This window comes from Miniopterus natalensis, chromosome 15, assembly GCF_054644295.1.
Source record: "Miniopterus natalensis isolate mMinNat1 chromosome 15, mMinNat1.hap1, whole genome shotgun sequence".
NCBI classification, from domain to species: Eukaryota; Metazoa; Chordata; class Mammalia; order Chiroptera; family Miniopteridae; genus Miniopterus; species Miniopterus natalensis.
The window spans coordinates 20,604,235-20,626,951 of NC_142095.1; the positions used below are offsets into that span (position 1 = coordinate 20,604,235).

The following is a 22,717-nucleotide window of genomic DNA, read 5'->3' on the forward strand; positions in this document are numbered from 1 at the left end:
AGACTTTAAAGATATACTGAAGGCCTAAGTCATCCATGTTTAAAAGACTATTTCAGATTTACACCCTAACTTATCCCAAGAAGGATTTGAGGTGGAGAAAAAGCTGCGTGTGGATGCTTAAAGTTGAGACTGTCACCTTCCTGTCCCACATCTCTGTGGGGGACCCATGAACTCTCCCTAAGTACTTACATTTTACTTATTGCCTTTTTATTGATGCATAACTTCTGAAAAGGATCTAGAGCTTCTATCCCTTGGGTAATACGAATCAAAGTCTTACTGAAATGATGAGGTGTCTACAGTGGAACTTGCAAAGGAAGAAAGTGATACCTGTATCGATACCTATGTTGGTGGTGGAGGAGGGGAGAGCCTTTCCATTCTGAAACCACACTAACTAGGGGGTTGACTGCTTCTATAATGTACTCCATGGTCCTACTTGTGACCTGAGCTAATAAACTTCAAAAAGGGGCTGTCTCCACTCTCCACCACAAACAAGGTCAGAGCTATACAGAAACATGGCAAATTAGTACATTTCAAGATTCTGGTGGCCAATATTTCTACCAAGTTGGCTTTACCTCCCCGAGGCCAAGCCACTAATTTAAACAACAGAGGCACAGGTCTGAATGGTAATATTTGACCTCTTGGAAGAGCTTGGGACACAGCGCCGACCACCAGCACTGCCAAGTTCTTCTGAATGGATTACTGACCTCCTGTAAGTCCCAGTGCTGCTGATGGATGGCAGGGCCTTCTGCGGTGCAGTTCTGAAGAATCACCTGCTCTCGCCTGACATCGAAGCACAGGTGTTGTGGGCTGCCAAAGTGGATCTCCTTCCTGCCGGGGTGATCCAGATGCTGGGAGGGAGGAAACAAGGGTTAGCACAGCTAGAAGGAGATGTTCTCCAAAGCTGGAGATGAGGGGAGCAGAGCTCACAATAAAGCTGAAGTCTAGAGGCAATCTTCAGATATTGGGGCGAGGGTGGAAGGTGGTCAATAAGACTGTATCTCATAGTCAAGTCCACAAACGTGTTACTCAACTAGCCCTGGCCTCTGACATTTCCATACTCCAGCTGCTCTCACATTCATATTTGTAAATCCATTATTTTATTTACTGCATCATAGGTGAGGCCATAAAGAATGCTGTGTGCTTTGTGAGTGTACTACTGAAAGGACAGATGAGGAACTCCTCTGAGTCCCAAGTCAGTCACTCTCTAGAGAGATCTGACCCGGCTCTGCAACTGATTTTCTTGCTGTTTGTTGCATCTGCTGACTGTCGCTCATGGTGGTTATTTCCACTGGTGTTTTGGAGTATTGGGTTGTGCGTACCTTTGCAGGTGGGCTTTAGCTGTGGGAAGTGTGTGTGCCCGGGATGAAGGGCACATCCTGACACCATTTTCTGTTTGTTCCTGTCAAGTGCAGCCAGAACTAATTTTTATGTTAGTTTTGTGGCTTGGAGACAGGGTCAGCTACGTGGGCATGTGACCTGTGTCATCCAAAGGGGCCTCATGCTTAGAAGGGTTTAGTGTTCTTGGTTTAATACACTTGGTTTAATGCTGTACTGCACTGTCTTGAAATTCTTACTAAATGCTGAATTAGAGGTCTGACCTTTTCATGTTGCTCCGGGCCCCGCAAATTAGGTAGCCACATTACTTGACCTCTTCGCTTTATATCGGTGTCCTCCCGTGTGCCAGGTGTGAGTGCCTATCAATGTGTTCTGGAAGATTGGTGGAAGGCAAAGCTGAAGAGGCTGAATGGGTCCTGAGCATCGGCTTCCCCCAGGGTCCGGGGCCTGCACTGCCCGGGGCCTGCCCTATACACCCATGAGCAGCACCTCTGGCTCAAGGACTGGCCTCTCCCTCTGGGTAGCACACCTGCCAGTCATGCTCAGCATTTCTCTTTGGATGCCCTTTGGGCCATAAGCTTTTGGTGTCGCCAGGGCAGCCCCATCTCTCTTGTGTACTGAGGACTGCAGTGACACTGCAGAGTGGGGCCTCGGGGAAATCTATGGAGTTGGTCTTCAGCACAGTCTCTTGTCCCTCCCCACACAAGCCATCAGAGCCTCCATTCTGGGGAGAGGCTCCCAGGAGGACTCAAGTGCTGTTTCCCTCCTCTCCTCAGGGGCATTTATACTCTTTGCTTCCTTCTCACTGTGGAAGCCTCCTCCCTGTGGAAGGAATTTCACAACAAAATTGCTCTGCCTCTGGGAAATGATCTGAACGAAGCCAGTGCTCTGAAAACCAGAGCCAATGGCTCCATCTGTTCTGTGTGTAAGTCTCCTCTGGCAAGTGGAGCAGCTGGTCACCTGAGGCCGTGAGGCTTGTCTGCTCCAAATCCAGTCCTCCCCTTCCCCCTCAAACTCACACACACACACACACACACACACACACACCACACACACATGCACACACACACACCACACACACACGCACACCAGGCTCCTGTGGTGCCCTAAAGGTCCCCCTCTGGGATAAAGTGTTGGTTCTCATAGATCCCCATGAAATACTTGGAAGACACAACACATCTCCTCTGGGCAGGACTCAGCATCAGAGAACTTGAGACCTAAGACTCTGAGTCACATGTCATGAGTTTGAGGCACCACTGGAAATGAGGAACATTCTCCAGGTTCCCTTGCACTGTCAGTGTTGCTGAGCCTATAGCCCCTACTTGGTGACTCAGTCTCCCCACCTCAGGTTCTAGTTGGCTAATGATCTCAGGCTGGTCCTGATGTTTCATAAATGGTGCCCTGATGGAAGTTTGCGTGCATACAGCTTTTATTCTTCCCCTGATTATAGTTTTTAATTTTAATAGGGAGCTTTTTTGTAAATTCTGGATTTTGAGTCTTTGGAAATGTTGGGTGATCTCAGAATGCTGGGCCCACTTTCATCCAAAACAAGACCATTTGTTGAGGCTGGGGCAGGAGCAGCTTCCCTGCATACGGGCGTGTGCTCCTCAGTCACAACAGCTTCCACCCAGCTCAAGGTGCTCATTTCCTTTACCTGTCTGAACCCTGATGGCCATCGTTTAAGCTTCAGTTTCCTCATCTGTCAGATAAAAGCATCCGCTCAATGTCCTCTCCATTTCCCTCGAGCTCATATTCTCATATTCTCTGATGATGGTCCATGTCTGTGCTTGCAGCTAGGGGTGGGGTGGGCAGGGCTGGGATGGGTTATTACAGTGGCAGATTGTGAGCCATCGAGGGAAGTGGGACCACTGAAAGGAGATGCCCCAAAGGGAAGTGAAGGGCATCCCAAGAAAGACCACTTGCAGGTCTTCCCTGGTTATTACCCTGAGAACGCTGACCACCCACCTGTTGCCGCCGGTTGTCACTGCAAGGAGCCAGCACCAGGGCGCAGCCCAGGAGGTCCCCTGCTGCCTGGCAGTCTGCACAGAAGCCCAGTCCAGTGTTGTGGAGCTGAAAGTGGACATCCATAAGGAAGTGAGTACTGCCCTCCAGGTAAGACACCCTCTCCTTCACTTTCTGGAGTGTAGCTCAAGGTGCCATGTTCAGGCCACAAAAATGAGTGAGATCAAGCTGAAGCCACTGATCTTAAGGGACAGGCCTCCTGAAGGAGGAAGGCAGCACCTGTCCTGGTGAGGGGCTCTGGGATGGGTTATGGGGCAATCCAGTCACCTCCCTCAGGGCAGGCAGAGAAGCCTCTGTGGCCCTGCTGAGCTTGGATTGGTTGGCCAGGGTCATGGAAGACCATTGGAACATCCAGTTCCTGTCTTGGGAAGCTGCCCACCCCTCCTCTTCCTCCTCATCTTCCCTGGGTCACGCCTTGCCTTTCCAGAGAACCTGGGCCTGCGTTCAGATGGGTACAGCTCAGGGTAGACATTGGCCAGAAACCAGTGGAACGTTCGACAACCCAGTCTCCTTTGCAGCTGCAGGCGTTCTGTGCAGTCCGGCTTCTCAGCCTGGGGGAGGAGAAGGGCACAGGCAGTGAGATGGAGAAAGCCTGTTGGACATCAGAACTTATGTGGTAGAGGAGGGATAGAAGTGGCAGAAGCTGAAGGAATGGGACAGAATGAGGGGACTGAGACCATGTTTCCCCAGGGTTGCAGATAGGGGAGAGGGCCAGGTGTTAGGATAAGAGGGTTTAGATGGGACAGAGCAGGATGGGTCTTCCTCAGAGAGAGCTGTGGAACCAGCAGCCCATGGTAGGTGATGTCACTTCCTTCCCACAAGCCCTCACATTTTCAGTCTACAAAGACCATGGCCAGGCCGGTGTGGCTCAGTGGTTGAGCATCGACTTATGAACCAGAAGGTCATGGTTTGATTCCTGGCCAAGGCGTATGCTCGGGTTGCCGGCTTGATCCCCAGTAGGGGGCGTGCAGGAGACAGCGGACCAATGATTCTCTCTCATCATTGATGTTTCTCTCTCCCTCTCCCTTCCACACTCTGAAATTTTAAAAAATTAAATTAAATTTAAAAGACCATGAGATCTATGCTTTGATGACTTTTCCGAGTCAGTTGGCAAAATATATGGGGCTTTGCACCTTAAGTTGGTGTGGAACAAACACCATGATGGGCCTCGTGGAGGCAGAAACCGACCCAAAGGCAACTGAGATGAACTAAGCTGGAAAATTGTGGAGTGAAGGTGGGGACAAGGGGAATTGACCTTTCTTCCCTGCTAGGTGCCCAATCTCCTCCATTAACAAATCATTCCTTTGGGCTACACGATCCTCCTATTTTGAGAATCTCCTTTATAATACAATTGTCCTTGGATGGATATCAAAGTAAGTCCTTATGACTTTAGTTTAAATTAATGTTTTAGGCTGTATTGATACAAAGAAACCTACCTGGAAGTTTAGTACTAAATCCTGGATATTTTTAGGGAAGAGAAGTGCTAAGGAGAAATTCAAAGGACCAAAAACAAACAAAAAGAGAGATCTAATTATTTCCTGGGGTGGGAAGAAGAAAAGAGAGGGAGCTGGAATGGGAAGCCTGTCAGAGTTCTGACTTGGCCTCTAGCCTGGAAATTAGACACTGTTCCCAGTGGCCATGGGAGGCGAGTTTGATTTGATTTTCCTTTACTCCCTCTCTTAGTCCTCGGGTATAAATGTTGGGAAGAGTAGGGTCTGAGTCTGCCATACCGAAATGCTCTCTACACGCCTCTCAAAGTGTGATCCCCTGGGCACCTCGCTCAGAAATGCCCAAGGAACTTGTTTAAAATGCAGGTTCCTGGGCCCTCACCCACAGACTCGGATTCAGAAGGTCAAGGTATTTAATCAGCACTTAACCCTTTATCCACAGAGGGTTTGAGATCAACTTCTCTAAGTCAGGAATTTCTTGTTTATTCAGCATATTTACCCATCATTAAACCAAAGAGAGCTGTCACTGTTTCCTCCAAGGAATGACTATAGCTTTTTGACAGTTTCTTGGCATTCTTAGTGTCCATTTGAGTCCTCCCAGCTCTTCTCCAGGCCTGGACTTTGCTACTAAAGCAAAAACATTCCTTCATGAGAGTTCCAGCGTCTTCACCTTCCTTGGTGATGAGACAAACTGGCAAATCTACCCAGCGGCAAATGTGGGGGCATGCTAACAATGAACTTGTACAACCATGTCTGACAGAGGAGAAAACAAGAGAACCTCAACTCCTTCAGCACTGGAGCCCCAGCCTTGTCTTTGGGTGACTGGGATTTCTGTATCTCAAAATTCAAGTAAGGGATTGGGGGGTGAGGCAGGAAGGGGGGTGGAAGGATAGGAATCGCTGGAGCAAAATTAATTTTTATTTATTTAGATTTAAAGTAAATGCATGCTATTGAACACCTTCAGGGAGGCAGTGATATTATTAAAATCTTGATATCAATAGGACATTTCTAAAACATGAGTTAATAGAAATTTTAAAATGTCAGAAGAAAAAGTTCTCACTGACCAGTAGGCAGTGCCATTCTTCTGGTGAAAGTCATCAAATATATATAGATCTGAGCATGTACCACACTCACTGTGTGGGCTGAGGAGGGGCTGGTGAAAGCTGCTAGTGGACCTTTGTGGGACCTGGAAATCTTACCCTTGGAGCCCCCACTCCCAGCACAGCAAACATTAATGTGAACCCCTGTCCCACATGAAATAACATCTGTGTCACTCCATAAGAAGAATTAAGCTGAGTGACAGTTGACCAGCTGAAGATACAATGCTTGTAGGCTTTAATTCAGTGTTTACAATTTTTATTTTTCCTATGGCTTCTTTTGGATCCTTTGTGTTTATTTTTATGCTTGTATTTGTTTCATGTCTTGGATAACTTCACAGCCTTAAACACTTTGCCCAGGATGACAGGTCCCTCTGAGACCTGTTCCATCCCTTACTCCCTGCCCAATCTCTCCTCTGGGCCATGATCAAGGATTGCATCCCACAGATGTCATCCCACAGACACCAGGGGGTTCCAGGCCACGACCAGCTGTAATGCCCCATGGAGACGCTGAAAGAGACAGAGGACAGCCCCACCAGGTAGAAGAGCCTCTCGAGAGGGCAACTCAAGGGAAGCACAAGCCGGAAGCTCCTATGTTCCCTCTGGACAGGAAGGAGAGATGCTCCCTGGCCCAGCCTCGGGCTGGTGGCCTTGTAGTAGGCACAGAGCCCTCCTGGGCCCTCCTTACCTTGCTCAAGGAGAAGGCTTCTGGGCTGTTCCTGTAGAAGGTTTCTTTGAATGAGCCCAGCCAGGCCTCAGCAATGCGCACCTTGTTCAGCAGGGTGGCCTCCTGGTCAAGTGAGATGCCATCATCCTGATTTGGGTAGATGTGGCCCACCCGAGAGCAGGGGAGGATTTCAACCGAGCCACCGCAAAGCCAGGCCTGCCGTAAAATGACAAAATACACACCTTGCACTCCCCTCCATGAATGTGGGATGCTGGGGGCCGGCGACATGCACAGGAAATCATGGGCACAACGTGGCAATGGTAGGCAGAGTTGTCAGAATGCAGCAGAGTTTCCAGACCTGGGAGTCCTGGGCCGGGATGGGGGTGGGGGTGCCACACGCATGCAACTCCCTGAACGTTCACCCTTGAAACACACGCACAGACTTAGCACTGGTGCAATGTGGCCCTGCTGGTCCGAGTCCCCTTAGGCTGCTTCCTCAGGTGAAAGGGTGCCCCTAGTGGCCGGTAATTTCTACAAGCTCCTGAAGTCTCCTGCTGTGAAGGCAGGAGAAGCTGTTTGTGTGGAGATGAAAGCAAGCGTTCCTTAGACAGCCTCTCCTACCTCAGCAGGGTCCTCCCCGCCTCCACGGACTCCCACGCCTACCCCCAAATGCCTAGAATGCATTTGACAGGAAGCCTTCACTGCACACTTGGGGATAAAGGCAAAAATGAAAACATTATGCAGCATATGAACTGAAACACACAGAGGCTGGGGTTCCCAGACTGTGTGCCGGGGTACCCCACGGTGCCCCAGCAACTCAAAGGGCCACCTGGGATAGTTTAAATGTTTGAGAGCAACATAGTGACATCTGCTGGACGTCCTGCAAACTACAAGCTTGAGGTAATTCATGGTTTCAGCATCCTATCTCTGCCCTTTTGATGGAGTAGATCTTTGCTGGATTGGGTTTTCAGAGGCTGCTTTGATGAGAAAGCAAGCATCGTGCTTTCACATGGCACAGGAAATGAAGGTGGTGGTGTCCAGTCTGATTCCAAGGTTAGAGAAGTGTGCAGTGCCCAGCAGGGGATAAGCTGTTCGAACAGATACTTATTAAGTTGGTTGGACCAAATTACTCAATATACAGAATGCTTGGGATTTGTTTTGGTTTGTGGGTGCGTGAGAAATTACTGAGATGCTAAGGCTGCTGTGAAAGAGAAGGTAGGGGAACGTCTGCACTGAGGTGTAGGTGACTGAGAATATGCCCTTCCTGTGGGCAGGTTTGATAGTCAAGTTCCCTGGGGACGCTGAGGACAACATCAAGGCAGGGCACGAGAGATGGGGGAGGTGGAAGACATGGGGGGGTTGACGCTCCACATTCAGTGACTTTATAATTTCCCCGCAGACCAGTGGCATTTCTATTGGCTGTCTCCGAGCTACGACTACACACACAGCTCCAGAGAGCCCCCCTGGGTCCGCCCTGGGTCCAGGGCATACCTTGAGAGACAGTTCGAGGTTTTCACTACCCCGCAGTGACATGAGAGAGTCATACGCTCCAGTGTTTTGGAAGTAATGTCTGTCCATGGCCACGACCCCGCCGGGCACCACAGGGCTCCTGGAGAGAGAAGACAGGAACAGACCGCAGCTCAGCACCCGGAGCACAGCAGGGAGGCTCAGATAGACCTCAATGCTTTTAATGGCAAGACTGAAGCAAAGCAACCATGTCAGGAGTCCCAGTGTTGAGCTGTGGTTGCCTGGGCCTTTTATAACCCATCCTCAGGTAGTGCTCCTATAAGGAGGACCACAGGCTACAGCTGAGGATCCCCTACCCTCTGGCTTGAGCCCCTCTGTTGAGGCCTTTGGGAAGAAGGCCATGGCTGAAACAAGATTCCCTAGGGCAGGTGTTACTAGGCCCAGACAAAGGGCAGTGATCAGCTCTGCCCTCCTCTGTCTTCCCTCCCGCTGACCTCCCCCTTCTGTTTGCTTCAAGACCATCCACCCAAATTCTGAGATAAATCTCCCAGGGACTGTAGATAAGTCCTGCCCACCCATGTTTAATGTTTAAATACTAACTTAAACACAGGAAACTAGAACCCCCGAGTAAGGGAATTAAGATAACAATAATATCCCTCAGAAGGATTTACTCAGGAAAAGGTGTAGCCAGAGGCTTTTGAATGAGTGTGTCCCTTCATTCAGGAACAATTTAAAAAAAAACCACACACAAATATTAATGCAGCTGAACTATAGATACGTCTCAAAATGTAAATGACTCAGAGTTCAGATTTTTTTTATTACCAAGAAAATAGTATTATATTAACCAAACTACTGACCTTTAGGTTATTAAAAATACTAAGTTATACCAGAATACTGAACAGTGGTACCGTATGTTACTTGATACAATTTCCAACTCTGCCACTTATATTTGTAAGACCAGGGTTAATTCCTGGAGGAGGAGGACTCAGTGCTTGTTGTTTGGGGACCTGAGCAAGGAGGGCACCTTGCCTGCCTCCCAGGTGGCTGCCCTGGGAGCCCAGGAGCCCCTCATCACCCTCTGCCCAGGAGACAGGGTCCAAGCAGCACCATGGGGTGCAAGGCAGAAGGTGGTGGGTGCAGCTCCTTGGAGGACCCAGAGCTGTCAGCCAAGCTGCATGGGCTATGGCATGGTGGGCAGAGAGGCTGAGGGACTTCGGCAGACAGCGCATGGAGGGCGGAGGGGCAGGCCGCAGGGGGCCAGGCACGCCAACCCCACACCAGAGGCATGACCAGTGAAGGCTCATCGTGGTGAACACCGATGCAGGGCAGCTTAAGTCCGAGGTCGGGCCCTCCCTCCCCACCAGTGCTAACCCCACAGAAACCTGGAGCTCAAAATCAACTCTAGGGGGACAGGGAGAGGTAGTGGTTGCACAATATTGTGAATGCATTAAATGCTACTGAATTGTTCACTTTAAAAAGAATTAATTTTATGCTGTATGAATTTCACCTCAATGAATTATTTTTTAAAGGGGGATAGGGAGATATAGCTTGCTTCATCTGGATCCCTCAGGATACTTGCTCTCGGAACTCAGTGCAATGACCCTGTGGAGAGAGCAGTGGAGAAGTTCCCAACGAGGTCCCCACTGATGGCCAGCATCAACCTTCAGACATGTGACTAGCCTTCAGGAGACTCTAGCCCCCAGCTGTTGAGTCCTTTCCAGCCAGTCTAGTCTCGTCAAGTATGGTCCTGCTGAGGCCCCAGACACTATGGAGCAGAAACAACCAACCTTGGTGCTCCCTTTCAGAATTCATGACCCACACAGTCCATGAGCTTAAAAAAAAGGTTGTTTCACAGAACTAAGTTTGGGTTAGATTTATTATGTGCCAGAAGATCTCTAGAACATCTACTTAAATACTGTAGTTGTCCAAAAACCAAATACTTGAGAAGCATCCCATAAAATCAAATATATTTTGATATTTATAGTGTCTTAGCCTTCAACTGTCTGAACTCTTCTTTTTTACTGAGAAAGGACCTGAAGCCAGGAAAATTTCAGTGTCACCTGGTGAGACAGAGCTAGGTCAAGATCCCAGCTCAGGTTCTGCCAGTCTCACCCTGGGGGAATTATTAATTGTATCTGGAAGAGCATCACTGGACTCCATCAATATGACAATAATGACACTTACAGCTGAGTGCCTGGTGCTCTCTGAATGCTTTTCATAGATTAATCATTTAATCTTTCTATATGCATCTTTTATTTTATTTTTCAAGGTGAAGGGATTAAGAAGTATATTAACTCATTCAGTCTTAACAACAGCCCTATAAGGTTTATAATCCTCACTGATGTATTATTGATGCAGATTCCCTCTGGGAAAATGAGGATAGGTAGCTCGCTTTTATCCTGAACATGCTCATTCAGTCTTTTATCCCCAATTTACTAATGTGGAAACTGAGGCACAGATTAAGTAACTTGCTGGGAAACTAGTGGAGCCCAGATGAGCTCCCAGACAGTCTGGCTGCCAAGCCCATCCTGAGGAACCAAAGGAGAAGTAGGCTCCATGATGGGGCCTCACCTGATGGGGCTGATGGGGGACAGGAGGGCTTTCCTTTCACTGTCCGACAAGGGCTCCCAGCGGAAATCCAGCTTCCAGTCCAACACACCCCGCTGCAGGTCCTTGGAGGGGTAATACTGGAAAGTCTTCCAGTCAATCGCATCTATGACTGGAGACACCACCCGGCTCCTGGAAAGAATTGTAGAATCAAACAAGGAAAGCAGAACCATTCAGGTGGGGGATAGAAATATAATCTATACATGCACTGCCCACCATGGCAGCCACCAGCCACATGTGGCTACTGGGTACCTAAAATATGGTCTGTTGAGATGTGGTATAAGTAAGTATAAAATACACACTGGATTTATAAAACTTAGTATGAAAAATATTAAAAATCTCAGTAATTATTATATTGATTATATGTTGAAATGATAATGTTTTGGAGTATTGGATTTATTAAAACATTAAAATTAATTTCATGGGGGTTTTATTTTGTAATACGACTACTAGAAATGTTTAAATTACATGTGACTCATGTTATTGATCAGCAGTGTTCTAGAAAATATGTTTTTCCATAAGAAATTGGGGGCTCATTTCTTTAAAGAACATGCCTGCCTCTTTCTTTCTTTAAAAACCTCAGTTGACAGCACTGAGAATCAAGGGAAGGGGGTCCTTGGCTCAGCTCTGCCACTAATGAGCTGTATGACCTTGAGATAGCTGTTGAACCTCTGCGGGTCTCAGTTTCCTCATTTGTAAAATGAGAGGTTGAACTACTTCCCACAGAGGTCTTTCTCAGCTATAGTGCTCTAGGACTATGACCCCCCCCCCTTTTTTTCTTTTTCACACAGCCTGGGGTATAACCTCAGAGAGGGTGATGTGGGAAATTGGTACAAGTCAGAAACTTCACCTTTTAAATAAACAGGAAATCACTAAGATGTACCAGGAGCTGCTTTCCTCCTCTCCAGTATCTCAATCACATTTATTTTCTGGCCTCTCTCAACTTCTAAAATCTTCTAAAATCTGTGTCATTGGATGGGTCAGGCTTGAACTCAGGGGTGACTGGCAGGTACCACTCTAAGGAAAGTGAGGTTCCTGGCAGGAGAGATGGCAGCCTCGCTGTTTACACTCCCATCACTTTCCATCTCTGTGCCTTCCATCTGGGAAACAGCCAGGGCTGTCATAGGCCCAGACTCTATGGAGAGGGCCAGGGTGGTCCTGGAACTCAATTATCTGCTTTAATCTGTGGCCTTAGTGACTGTTGTTGGCATGAGAAGTCGTGGGGTTTATATTTAGAGCAAGAATCTTGATATGCTTTTCCTGCCCTTTTCACATTGTTCCTTCTGGAAGCTAAGGGGAGCTTAATCTCTCTTGGTCTCCACTATTTTGGGGCATTGCCCTAAGAAAACTGAGAAGCAAGATCAAGGATGAAAGGAGAGCACCCAGTCTCCCCCCCCCCCCCCCAAGTCTCCACTGACTGGGGAATGAACTGAGCAGATGGGATGGATTTGGCTATTGGCAGAGCATTTTGTGGAATTTCAGACTCGAGAGCCAGGGAGCTGAGTGGCTAATTCTGAAGAATCCCATCAAATTGGTGCCATCTTAGTAATCATAATGGGACACGAAAGGAAATTGCATTTGAGCAGCCACACAATCAATTCGCCTTAGACCTTGCAGCGGTGCCCTTTTGACAAAGTGTACGTTACTCTTTATCAGAAAATGAGAACTCTAAAATTCATCAAATGTCTGTTTTTGCTGTTTTGCTGAAAGCTTGGAGTCATATGTAAAGCTCACTACTACTAACTGCATTACCCCCGTTCCCAACACCATCTTTTCCTTTTAAAATCTCTCTTTCCTTCTATTTTTAACCAGACACATACGTGATTAATCATGAGCCCCTTCGAGTACATTTTGGATAGAGATGAAGAATGAAATGTCAACAAGGATGGATGTGCAAACGTTTTCTAGTTTGGTTTTTATTCCCATGGACCCTAGCGGCTGCTTAACCAGGGCTGAGTTAGGGAGTAACTGCAGCCTAATGACTCAGAAAGGGTGATTTAAAAAAAAAAAAACAACAAAAAGTCTTATATTTAGCTTCAGGTTTCATACCTAGAAATGTGTCTACTGTTCTTGGAATTCATTTAAAGCAAAATAGCAAAGCTACCCTGTTTGACTTGGAAAGAGCTAGAAGCCTCTGCTTACTCCATACTCCATCACTCTCCCTTGCACATTGAGTTTTAACTCTCGGGTAGGTATTAGGTGGGTCCTCTCTTAAGCCTTCCTAAGCTCCAGGGCGTCAAGTGTTTGGATTTCAAAAGACAAACAGAGGCAACTGAGCTGTGGAGGAAGACTGGTTACTTGAAATACCAGTCCTGGCTTGGCTACCTCTTCGTGTCCGTCTCCTCTGTGATTTGGCTCTTCGGGTCATCCCACATCTCATTGACAACTCCCTGTGCACTAGGTTTTTTCTGGACCCCAGCGTTCCCCGTTAGGTTTTCAGCATATGAAAACTCAGTCCCTATCAGGTGAACTAATAAACTACCATCCAGGTATTCCAAAGCTAACTGGTTGCAACCTTAGCAACCAATCTTTTTACCACCAGAAAGAATAAACCCTAGTTTATTTCATCTTCATTTCTCCTGAGCCTGGATGTTCCTCCAGGCCTGTGATATATAAAGTCACTTGGGAAGTTCATTCAAATTTTTGGTGTTAGTGAAAAGCTGCTTATACTGAGAAGCAGCAGGCTCTGAATGCTCTCTTCCCAGAGCTCTTGCTCTCAGGTGTGATCCCGGGACTCTGCCCTGATGAGGGGGTGTGGGGCAGGATGAGGCACCAGGTCCTCAGAAGGCTGCTCCCTCTACTGGGCTGGGAGGCAGCTTGGGGCCCTGGCTGCTCCTTAACACACGCTCACACCCTCACACACACCCTCACACTCACACACTCACACTCACTCATATACACTCACACATTCATACATACACATTCACAGTCACACAGTCACTCATACACTCACATACACACTGTACACACACACACTCGTATACACTCACACACACTCACACTCACACCGCCCACAGTCGCACGGGATTTTTCAGACTGCCTTCTGCCATGGCCCCCCTCAAAGGGCAGAGAGGTGGGAGGCGGTCTGTTCCCTGCCCCAGCTTGCATCTCATAGAGTAGGCTCAGGCCTGGCTGAGCACTGGGTGGCTTTAGGACGAGGTGTCTGTCTCTAAGACAGGGGGCAGACCAATCTTCACGTGGGAAACAGCCCGGGCAGCCTCTTGAGCCACCCCTAAGACAGTATTGCCTTTCAGCACTTCGCCCAGGACTGCCCCTTCTCCTTGGAAATCTTCATTGTCCTCAAGCCATGATTCTCATTCCCTGGCTTGGGTACTAGAGTTGGCAGTCAGCACAAAGCAGCCGGCAGCTCTGATGACAGCTACGCTAGATTTGCATCCTTGTTACTTTATGTAGAAAGCAGCTACCAAGCGGCAGGTCCTAAGACTGCCTTAGAAACAACTGCTCCTGGGGAAACTCTGCCTGGGCCCGATGTGCAGTTATGAAGGCCGTGCACTGCCCAAGCCTAAGGAGTGCCTCAAATATCACAGACACTGCGTTTGCATATTTATTTCCAAATTTCCTGGCAGGTAGCATTAAAGTGTCCTGTTCTAACAAAATGAGTATATTGTGACAAATTCTCTGAGGAATGGGAGTAAAGGGTCTTGAGGAAGGGACTCCTCCCTATTCCTACCAAGTTGCCCTCTGGCTCTCAGCAGACCTGTTCTGTGGGTGGGGGAGGGGAACCAGGGCAAGTAACCAACTGGGCCCTGAATTCTCTGGCCAGGGTTCTGAGAAAGCAATGACTTTGAAATAGTTGATTTACGGCTTATTACACTTATTACTCACCATTTCCACTCCACCTTTTTAATGAAAGCTCTTAGAGACCTTTCCTTGCTTTGGGGCAATGGGTCCTCACCTGATGACAGACGCCTCTTGCCATGAGCCTCAGAGGCAGCTGGAGCCCCTTTGCTCTCTCAAAGAGCAGCAGCTATTAGGAACTGTACCAAAGGCGTCTACTGTTTTTGCTTTACAGGAGGTGAGGAAACGCCTGCGCAAGGTCACTGGGGTGTAAAGCGGCACTTGAAAGGGGTGCTCTCCCAGGCCACAGCTCACAGAGCATCACTGTGTATAGCTGAAAGGAATGGTTGAGGCAGCTTTGCTTTCAGACCCTCACCTACGAGGGCCTGGAAGCTGGAAGCTGGAAGCTGAACACTGGGGCCAAAGAAAACTGAGGACGCAGGAAACTGTGAATGAGGTGTGAATGATTTGACCCAAAGATGGGCAAATCACAGAAGACAGGGACATGAAGAGGAAGCCAAGCCAGGATTGGTCAAGGACCAGAGGCCTGTGTGTGTGAGTGTGTGTGTGTGTGTGTGTGTGTGTGTGTGTATGAGAGAGAGACAGACAGAGAGAGAGAGAGAAAACGGGGGAAAAGTTTGATAAAGAGGGCCCAGGAAATTAGAATTTCATGAACTCACCACCTCTTAACTATGAAAGCCTTCTCAGGAAGCCCCATTTTATTTATAGCTGAACAAACAGAATTATTGCCAAGTCTTTCTCTCAAGATGGAGTGAGAAATCTCCAGATCTATGAAAATGGGGCCAATGTGAGAAGCAGACATCATGAGGGACTGGTTTTAATCAATGTTTTAACATATGTCTCACACCCAGGGGTGGGGATGACTAAATGTTTCTCCCTGGTCAGCTTCTCCAATTCTTTACAAAGAATTTACATACAATAAAGAGAGCAGTAGACCCATAGTCAGAACACCTAACCTGGCTATAAAATGTGTGCACACCCTTGCACACCCATTCACCTCTCTGAAGCCCAAACCCTGCTCTGTGAAATGAAGCAAAAATATGTGCCTGAGGCATCTCAGAGGGGCTCATTGAGGAATATGTAGGAAGAGTCTGTTAGGGTTACACATACATAAGGCTTAGTAATATTAATTACTGGCCTCCTAAATGTCTGCATAAAGGAGCAGAGAGGACGGCCCGGCTCTCAAGTGGCCCACTTGCCCTCTCTGCACTCAGTATTTTCAATAATGAAATCATGAGATAGGGCCAGATGATCTTAAAGGCCCCTCTGAGAGCCATCAGTCTGTGATAGCAAGATGGGAATTAGATGGGGGGATGAGCAGGACCCACTTTAGGTTCCACCCTGATGACATACAGTCACTGTGATTTGGAGAACAGAATCCAGGAGGGAGCCAGGTAGGGCTTGTGCGCTCACTTGTCCTAGTCCTGGTGCTGAATTTATATGTCTCCTGTTCTTATGAGACGTCAGGCAGGAGTGGGCAGTAACTTGTGTCATGGAACTGGGTGCAATTGATCCTTCATGATTTCATTCAAACTCTGATTATTCTTTATTAAAAGGGAATCTGGCCCTGGCACGTGTGCTCAGTAGTTAGAGCATCAGCCACGCACGGAAGGGCCTTGGGTTCAATTCAGGGTCAAGGGCAGGTAACTGGGTCGCAGGTTTGATCTGCCCCGGTCAGGGCAGGTGCAGGAGGCAACCAATGGATGTGTCTCTCTCCCATCCATGTTTCTCTCTCTCTCTCTCTCACTCACTCTCTCTACCTCCCTCCCCCTCCCTTCCACTCTCTCTAAAAATCAATGGAAAAAATATCCTCAAGTGAGGATTAACAAAACCAAAAAAAAGGAACCTGGACTATGAACAATTTGCTTCATGCTGCTTGAAACCTTCCCCACCTGGTGAAATGCTAACACCTTCACCTCCTCTCCCAGACATTTTTTTTTTTTCATATGTGTGGTCATCTCCAACTTCAAATGAGAGAGTCAACATTTCCCATGGGAAGGAGGGCAAGAATACAAGTCCTGGGCTTGGTTCTGGCATTAGCCCTGTCTTGCTGGACATCATCAGAAACAACCATTTATTGAGCTCCTACTGTGTGACAGGCCTCCACGAGCCCAAGGCATGCCTGAGGTGGTCCGAGGTGAGCTAGCCACCACCGGGTGCTGGTTTCCCTGAGTGGGACATCCAGATTGAGGGGAATGGTTTATAAGACATGTTTAGGAAAGGTTTGAGTGGATTGAGGAAGCAGGAAGAGAAGGGCAGCAAGGTGGGGAAAAGAGAACAGAGCAATGGTCAAACGAAAATTTAAAACGGTAGGCTAAGGGGTGTGTAATGCAGCCCTCTCCAACTTCGTATTCCAAAGGCCAGTCTTAGAAAATTTTAATTTTTAAAGGGCTCTTTAGACCCTTCTGAGTTCTTTCACAGAAAACCCAAGGACATTAGCTCTCTATGGAACTTGAGCAATCAGTGTCTTTAGGGAAGAGTAATCTAGCAAAGTTTAGAGACTTTCCCAGGTTGTGTTACAATCTTGATTAAAATTGCTGACTTTTCATCAAAGGTAATGATAACCACGATAAGCTGTGATCCTTCTTAATAGAAACTTAATAAAAAAATTGTTCTCTAGGCCTCAGTTTCTGCATCTATAAGACAAGGTAGATGGACTGTTAATCTCCATTTCAAATCTGCTTCCTTGTGCTCCTTAAAAGCCTCAAACATATTTTTTAAAAACCCTAAGGAATATGTCGCTCTCTGATGGTCGTCTTTTTCAATGAGGGATAGATGTTCGTTGAGTGGCTGAGTCTGTAGGTTATTTTTCCACTCTGGCCTCTGGCTCCCCAGACCCCAGGGGGTGAGTTACCTGTCACCAGCTATTCTGCTGAGGAGGGGCTCCAGCCAGCCCGGGTGGCACTCGCAGTGGGAGTCCATGAAGACCAGCACGTCCCCAGTGGCCCTGGTGGCTCCCAACATCCGGGCCCTGATGGCGCCCAGCCTCTTGTTGCTCCTGAGCAGCCTCACCCCCTCCAGCCTGGCCACGTATTCGCTGAGAGCAGTCTTGAGCTGTCCTGGAACCGACAGGGTTGTGGTCAGTACAACATTTTCCCCTTGACTGTTGCATTTCTCAGTGGTAAATGTACTGATTTACTACTTTGTAATTTTTTTTTTTTTTTGGTAAGCTTATTAGCTCCAAGTCCATTCCCGAGAGAAGGACCTTGGTTAATGAAGCCGTTAAAATTTCTGATGGTGGATGTCTGAGAACCAGCCCCTCAGTGACTCTGTCTACTGAGCACTGCTGGTCATTTTCCCAACATTCATTCTGCCCTTCCACCTTACTAACAGAAACTTGCTTTTGTTCACCTACCAAGACTGCACTCACCTACCAAGACTGCTTTGCTGCTAGTAGTAGCCTTTTGATCCAATTCTGATAAAAATATATAATAGGATTCTGGAAAAACTATTGTTATACTGAATCTTTCTAAACTTGGCTGCCCTCTGCCTATCCGCTTTTCACTCTGTTCCTGCCTGGAATATGGGTGTGATGCCCAGAGGTAAAGCAGCCTCATTGTGATTATGAGGCCAAAAGCCACATTCCATGTGTGGTAAATGGTAAACAGAAGGAACTGAGGACATTGGAGGTAACTCACATCCTCAGGGCCCAGCTCCTTTGCCTCTACACATGAAAGGAGAAGAGAAGTCTCCTGAGGGACACTGACAATAACACAGTTCATTAGCTGATGGGGAAGGGATCACAGGCATGCTCTGGAGAGGACTCTGCCTCAGCTGAGGGTTTGGAGAGTCTCTGGGCACCTTCTCCAGCCAACCCAGCTCAGCTCAGGACCTGCTCATTCGTCCTGCCTAATATACAGCCAGATGGGCTTCAGTAACCCCATGTAATCCTGAGGCCTCTGGCTAGTCTGGCTCATTGCCATGGCCAAACTGGCCAAGTTCCCAACATGAGAAACTTAGGAAGAACTAACAGAGACACCTGGCCACTCTCTCCTCTCCTCTGTCATTCTCCTTAGAAAAGTACTTTGCAGACCCAATAATCGCTGGGCTTCCCTTGGGGCAGTCTGATCTCCCCACAAGGCCAGGAAGGGCTTCTGTAGGCCATTTAGTTGAGCCAGAAATATAACCCTTAAGCCCCAGCCAAAGACTAGAGCAGTGGTTCTCAAAGGGTGTCCCATGGACCATCAGCATCAGAATCAGCATTACCTGGGAGCTTGTTAGAAATGCACATTGTTGAGCCCAATACCAGAACCAGAAACTCTGAGGATGGGCCCAGAAATCAGTGCTTTAATAAGCCTGCCAAGTGATTCTGATGCACGTTCAAGTTCAAGAACTAGTAACCTAGAAGTTGGGCTGGGGGTTTCTCTGTTTCCATCTTCTTTTAAGTACTCAGCCAGCAGTGGGCTGGCCCACTAGTGAGTTTCCTGTCAGTGGAAATATTCGAGCAGATTCTGCAGGTCTGGGCTCTGGGCCTGACTCTGCTGCTCTTGGCCTAACTCAGCTCCGGTCAAGCCTCTTCCCCGGGCCCCAGTTTCCTCTCCTGGGAAGTACGTGGGTTAGGCTAAGTAAACATGGGTGATTTAATGCCGAATGTGTGTCAAGTGCTTTGACTCATGTCTAGGAAGCAGGGAACACTCACAAGGTGGCCATCCCTTGTGATTCTTGAGTGTTTTGGGCAGAAGCTCACCAGACTGTGTAGAGGTTGGGGACCCTCCGGAGACTCTCGTCTTGCTCGTCCGCTTCACCTTTTCTGTCCAGTTCCCCCACTTCCATACTGGTGACCCCAGGGGCTCTTCAGTAATAAATTACCTGCACCTGAATTCTCATCTGGAGGTATGTTTCTGGAACTTTTCCTTAACAGGTTTCAAACCCCAGTGTTTGCATGAAAACCCCCCAGGATTCCCTCCCACCTGATGGAGCCTGGAGGAAGCCCACAGCCACCTTGCTGGCTGAGGTCATCTACGAGGATGACTTCCTTCAGGAAGGCCCTGGGTGCGGTGTCCAGGATGCTGTGCACGGTTCTCAGGAGGGTGGACCAGACCTCATTGTGGAAACAGAGGATGACGCTCGCCGTGGGCAGGCTGTCCTCAGGCTGCTGCTGCAGACACCTGCAGGGACGAAAACCAGGGAGCCATGGGGAACAAAGGCCGTAAAAAGTGTTCAACATCCTCGAACTCACTCCCCAGGCCCTGGCTGGGGCTGCTCCACCACATGGCTCGCCTCCTAGCTCAATAGCTCTTGCTGAGATTTCTTAAAATTCCACAAAAAGAGAGCCCAGTTCACCCCCCTTCCTGGTGGAGGTTTCCCCCTTCAATCCACCAGAGTTGGAGGTTTCCACTCTGCCTTCAGAATTGCTCTAGACCTGCTCACAAACTTCCTTAGTGTCCTCTCCATTTCCTTCGTGGTCGTGGGTACAGATAAATCCAGGAGGTCCCAGGACTGGGGCCTTGAGGGACTATGAAAAGAAATCTTGCCTCAATAAATTCATTGGCCATGAGAAAATCTAAAACATTACTTGGGTAATTGCCAGGAGGCTGGCCATTTTCCAACTCAAATAGGAGAGGAATTTGAGGACAGGGAGGCCTGCACATGAAATTCCCATTGGTGCAGTTTTATAGGGACCAAAGTTCATCACCACGGGGCAGAACACAGCCATGCCTTCCCAAGGGACTAGGCACTTTCTCTATCGCAATCTAGAGACTATGAGGACCAAAAACAGCACAAATGTGTGGTGCATGTGTGCGTGTATGTGTGCGTGTGTGCATGTGTGCGGTACATGCGTGTCCTTGAAGTGAGGTGGTCAGAAGAACTTAGATTTTGGAATCAGACATATTTAGATTTGAATCTCCACTCCTTTGCTCCCTAAGTTTCCCTGGGTGATAGACTCAATATTTATAAGCCTGTTTCCTCATCTGAAAAATAAGGACAATAATATTTACCTTTGGGGCCTGCTGTGAGAATACAAGAATAATTATAGGCACTTAAAAGACCGTGGCTATTTTATAGTGATCTTGGAAAAAGATAAGATGTGATTAGCCTATGTATCGTCTTTGTAAAATAGAATTATCTTTAAACAACCACTCTACAGTATACATGAGACGCCTCCTGAACAGTTTGGGAAGTGTGCTTTTCATCTGCACAGCGCTAACAGCTCCCACTTCAAAGCTTTCATAAGGAATGACTGCTTAGCATGGTGACTGGCGCATAGTAGGGACTCCAACGTGAAAGAGCTTCTTACTGAAACTCTAGCTCTTTAAGACCACACTCCTCGCACATTTCTGAGTCAGGATATGGAAGAGCTTCCTGCTCTGCTAAATAGCCAGTGTCCCGGGGCAACCGACTTCCTCTCTCTGACCTCAGGGGCTGGTGTCTGCAGAGAGGCCATCTAGCCTGATGACTCAGGGCACGGCTGCTGGAACTCTGCCACCTCCTGGCTGTGTTAATGACCTTGGGCAAGTCATTTAGCTTCTAGGTGCCTTGGTTTCCTCAGGATGGTAATACTAGCATCCACTTCCTAGGGCTGCTGTGATGATGACTTGGACTTTGTAGAGCACTAAGAGCAGTGGTTGGCGGAGTAAACACTGTGTGGGTATTTGCTGCTGTTACTGGGAGATGTGCTTTTTCTATAAGATGGACCACTAAGGTTCTTCCAGCCTTGGAATCCTGTGTTCTTGACTCTTTGGGGCCCTTTGGGGTAGGAAAAGGGGGAGGGAAGAAGAAAAACCAGGGGAACAGGAGTTTTAAAGAGAACTTCCTAAGACTCCCTTCCTCTTCAGCTGTCTTGCTCCAGCATGTTCTAGGTTTCATGGCTGGAAAAAACGTGCTCTCTCTTCACAGTGAGAGAGGATGGCTAACAGATACATAGGCAAGGAGGGTGACTAGGATGAACTTAACAGGTTGCTGAGGATTTGGAAAGGCCAAGTGGGTCCCTGAGCTGTGGAGGTGGGTGTCCTGGCATCAGCCCAGAGAGGACTTTTATCTGACCACAGGAGAAGTTCACGCAGCTTTCAGGACATAAACAGGCAACTTTGGAGCATCTTTTCAGGCAACGGCAAAACTGTCAAGTGGTGAGAGCTGAAAATAACTGTAGAAATAATCTGGTGTTTCAGGGGAGATAAGAGTGGGCTCTGGGTGGAGCCTGTGGTTGTAAGGAGGCCCAGCACCATCTGCATGGCTCTGGGAGGCAGAGCTAAATACTATAAACACTGGCAAGGCCCTGTGCCTCAGGCCTGTTAGATGCTTCTCAGAGGAGTCAGGGATTGATGGTTTCTGGTGGATAGAATGACCTGGAGGAGGCAGCCTGTGGATGGTGCAGGTTGTGTGGCCCCCAGACACAAGTATATGTGTGGGCTTATGAGGGTCCATGGTCATCATCCCAGGGATGGGCTTTGTCAACCTCTGGGTAACACTGAGCCTTGTGAGGATGGGAAAGTAGGATGAGCCTTCTCTATGCCCGCAGGCCCAGGTATTAGCACAGGGTGGAGAGGGTATGACATGTGATACCCTGAGAGCAGCCAAACTGCAACTCCATCCACCTTGCTCAAAAACGGTGTCAGCTTAGAGCACCTTAGGAAGAGCTGTGTGTCAAGTGGCTAGAGATCAGGTCTTGGCATTATGTCTGAATCCTGAGTCTGTCCTTACTTGACTTGGACAAGCGACATAAGCTCTCGGGTCACCACCCTTCCTTTCCATGATTTCCAGATCCACAGAGCCACTGGCATCTATAGCAATCAATTTTTATTTTTCACAATCCTCTTGATTCCATTAAGTCCTTCTTAAGCATGTATTTACTTACAGTTCTCTCATCTGTAATTTTCTATTTTATGATGTATCTTCAGATCCTTTGAGGGAATAAGGTAGATAGGCAAACAAACAAGACAGCAACAGGTAAGTGGTCCACACTGGGTGCCTTGGGTGTGCCACTACCTCTCAGGACCTCAGATTCTCTCTGCCAGGTGGGGGTGCATGGTCCCCCAGCTCTACCTGGACTGCAGCTTTGCTGAGCCCTAGTTCTGGGCTCCCCGCCCCTCAATCCCCATCCTGCAAAGCTCTGTGCAGTTGGGTAAGAGGTGGGCAGGAAGTGGGTCTATTGTGGAACAGATGGCAGGTCCTTGGCACCACCTCCCTCATTGGAAGCAGTGACCACATGTGACCAGGTACTCACGGAGAGGACCCAGGGAGAGACGCATGTTTTCATTGTTAAACAATGGTACTAGCTACTTTCTTTGTCCTTCAGCCAGATATCTGGTGCATAT

At 48.1% G+C, this 22,717-nt stretch overlaps 1 protein-coding gene across 1 annotated transcript in view; it reads right to left on the reverse strand.

Annotated features, from left to right (window-relative positions):
- GALNT15 (polypeptide N-acetylgalactosaminyltransferase 15) overlaps positions 1–22,717 on the reverse strand; it is a 30,141-nt gene that overhangs the window by 596 nt on the left and 6,828 nt on the right. Inside the window, exons 2-9 of the mRNA XM_016209270.2 lie at positions 19,404–19,570; positions 17,317–17,521; positions 10,608–10,775; positions 8,061–8,178; positions 6,591–6,785; positions 3,777–3,908; positions 3,301–3,405; positions 705–848 (exon numbers count right to left, since the gene is read on the reverse strand). Of these exons, the coding sequence (XP_016064756.2) occupies positions 705–848; positions 3,301–3,405; positions 3,777–3,908; positions 6,591–6,785; positions 8,061–8,178; positions 10,608–10,775; positions 17,317–17,521; positions 19,404–19,570 (1,234 nt within the window). The remainder of the gene's footprint in view (positions 1–704; positions 849–3,300; positions 3,406–3,776; positions 3,909–6,590; positions 6,786–8,060; positions 8,179–10,607; positions 10,776–17,316; positions 17,522–19,403; positions 19,571–22,717) is intronic.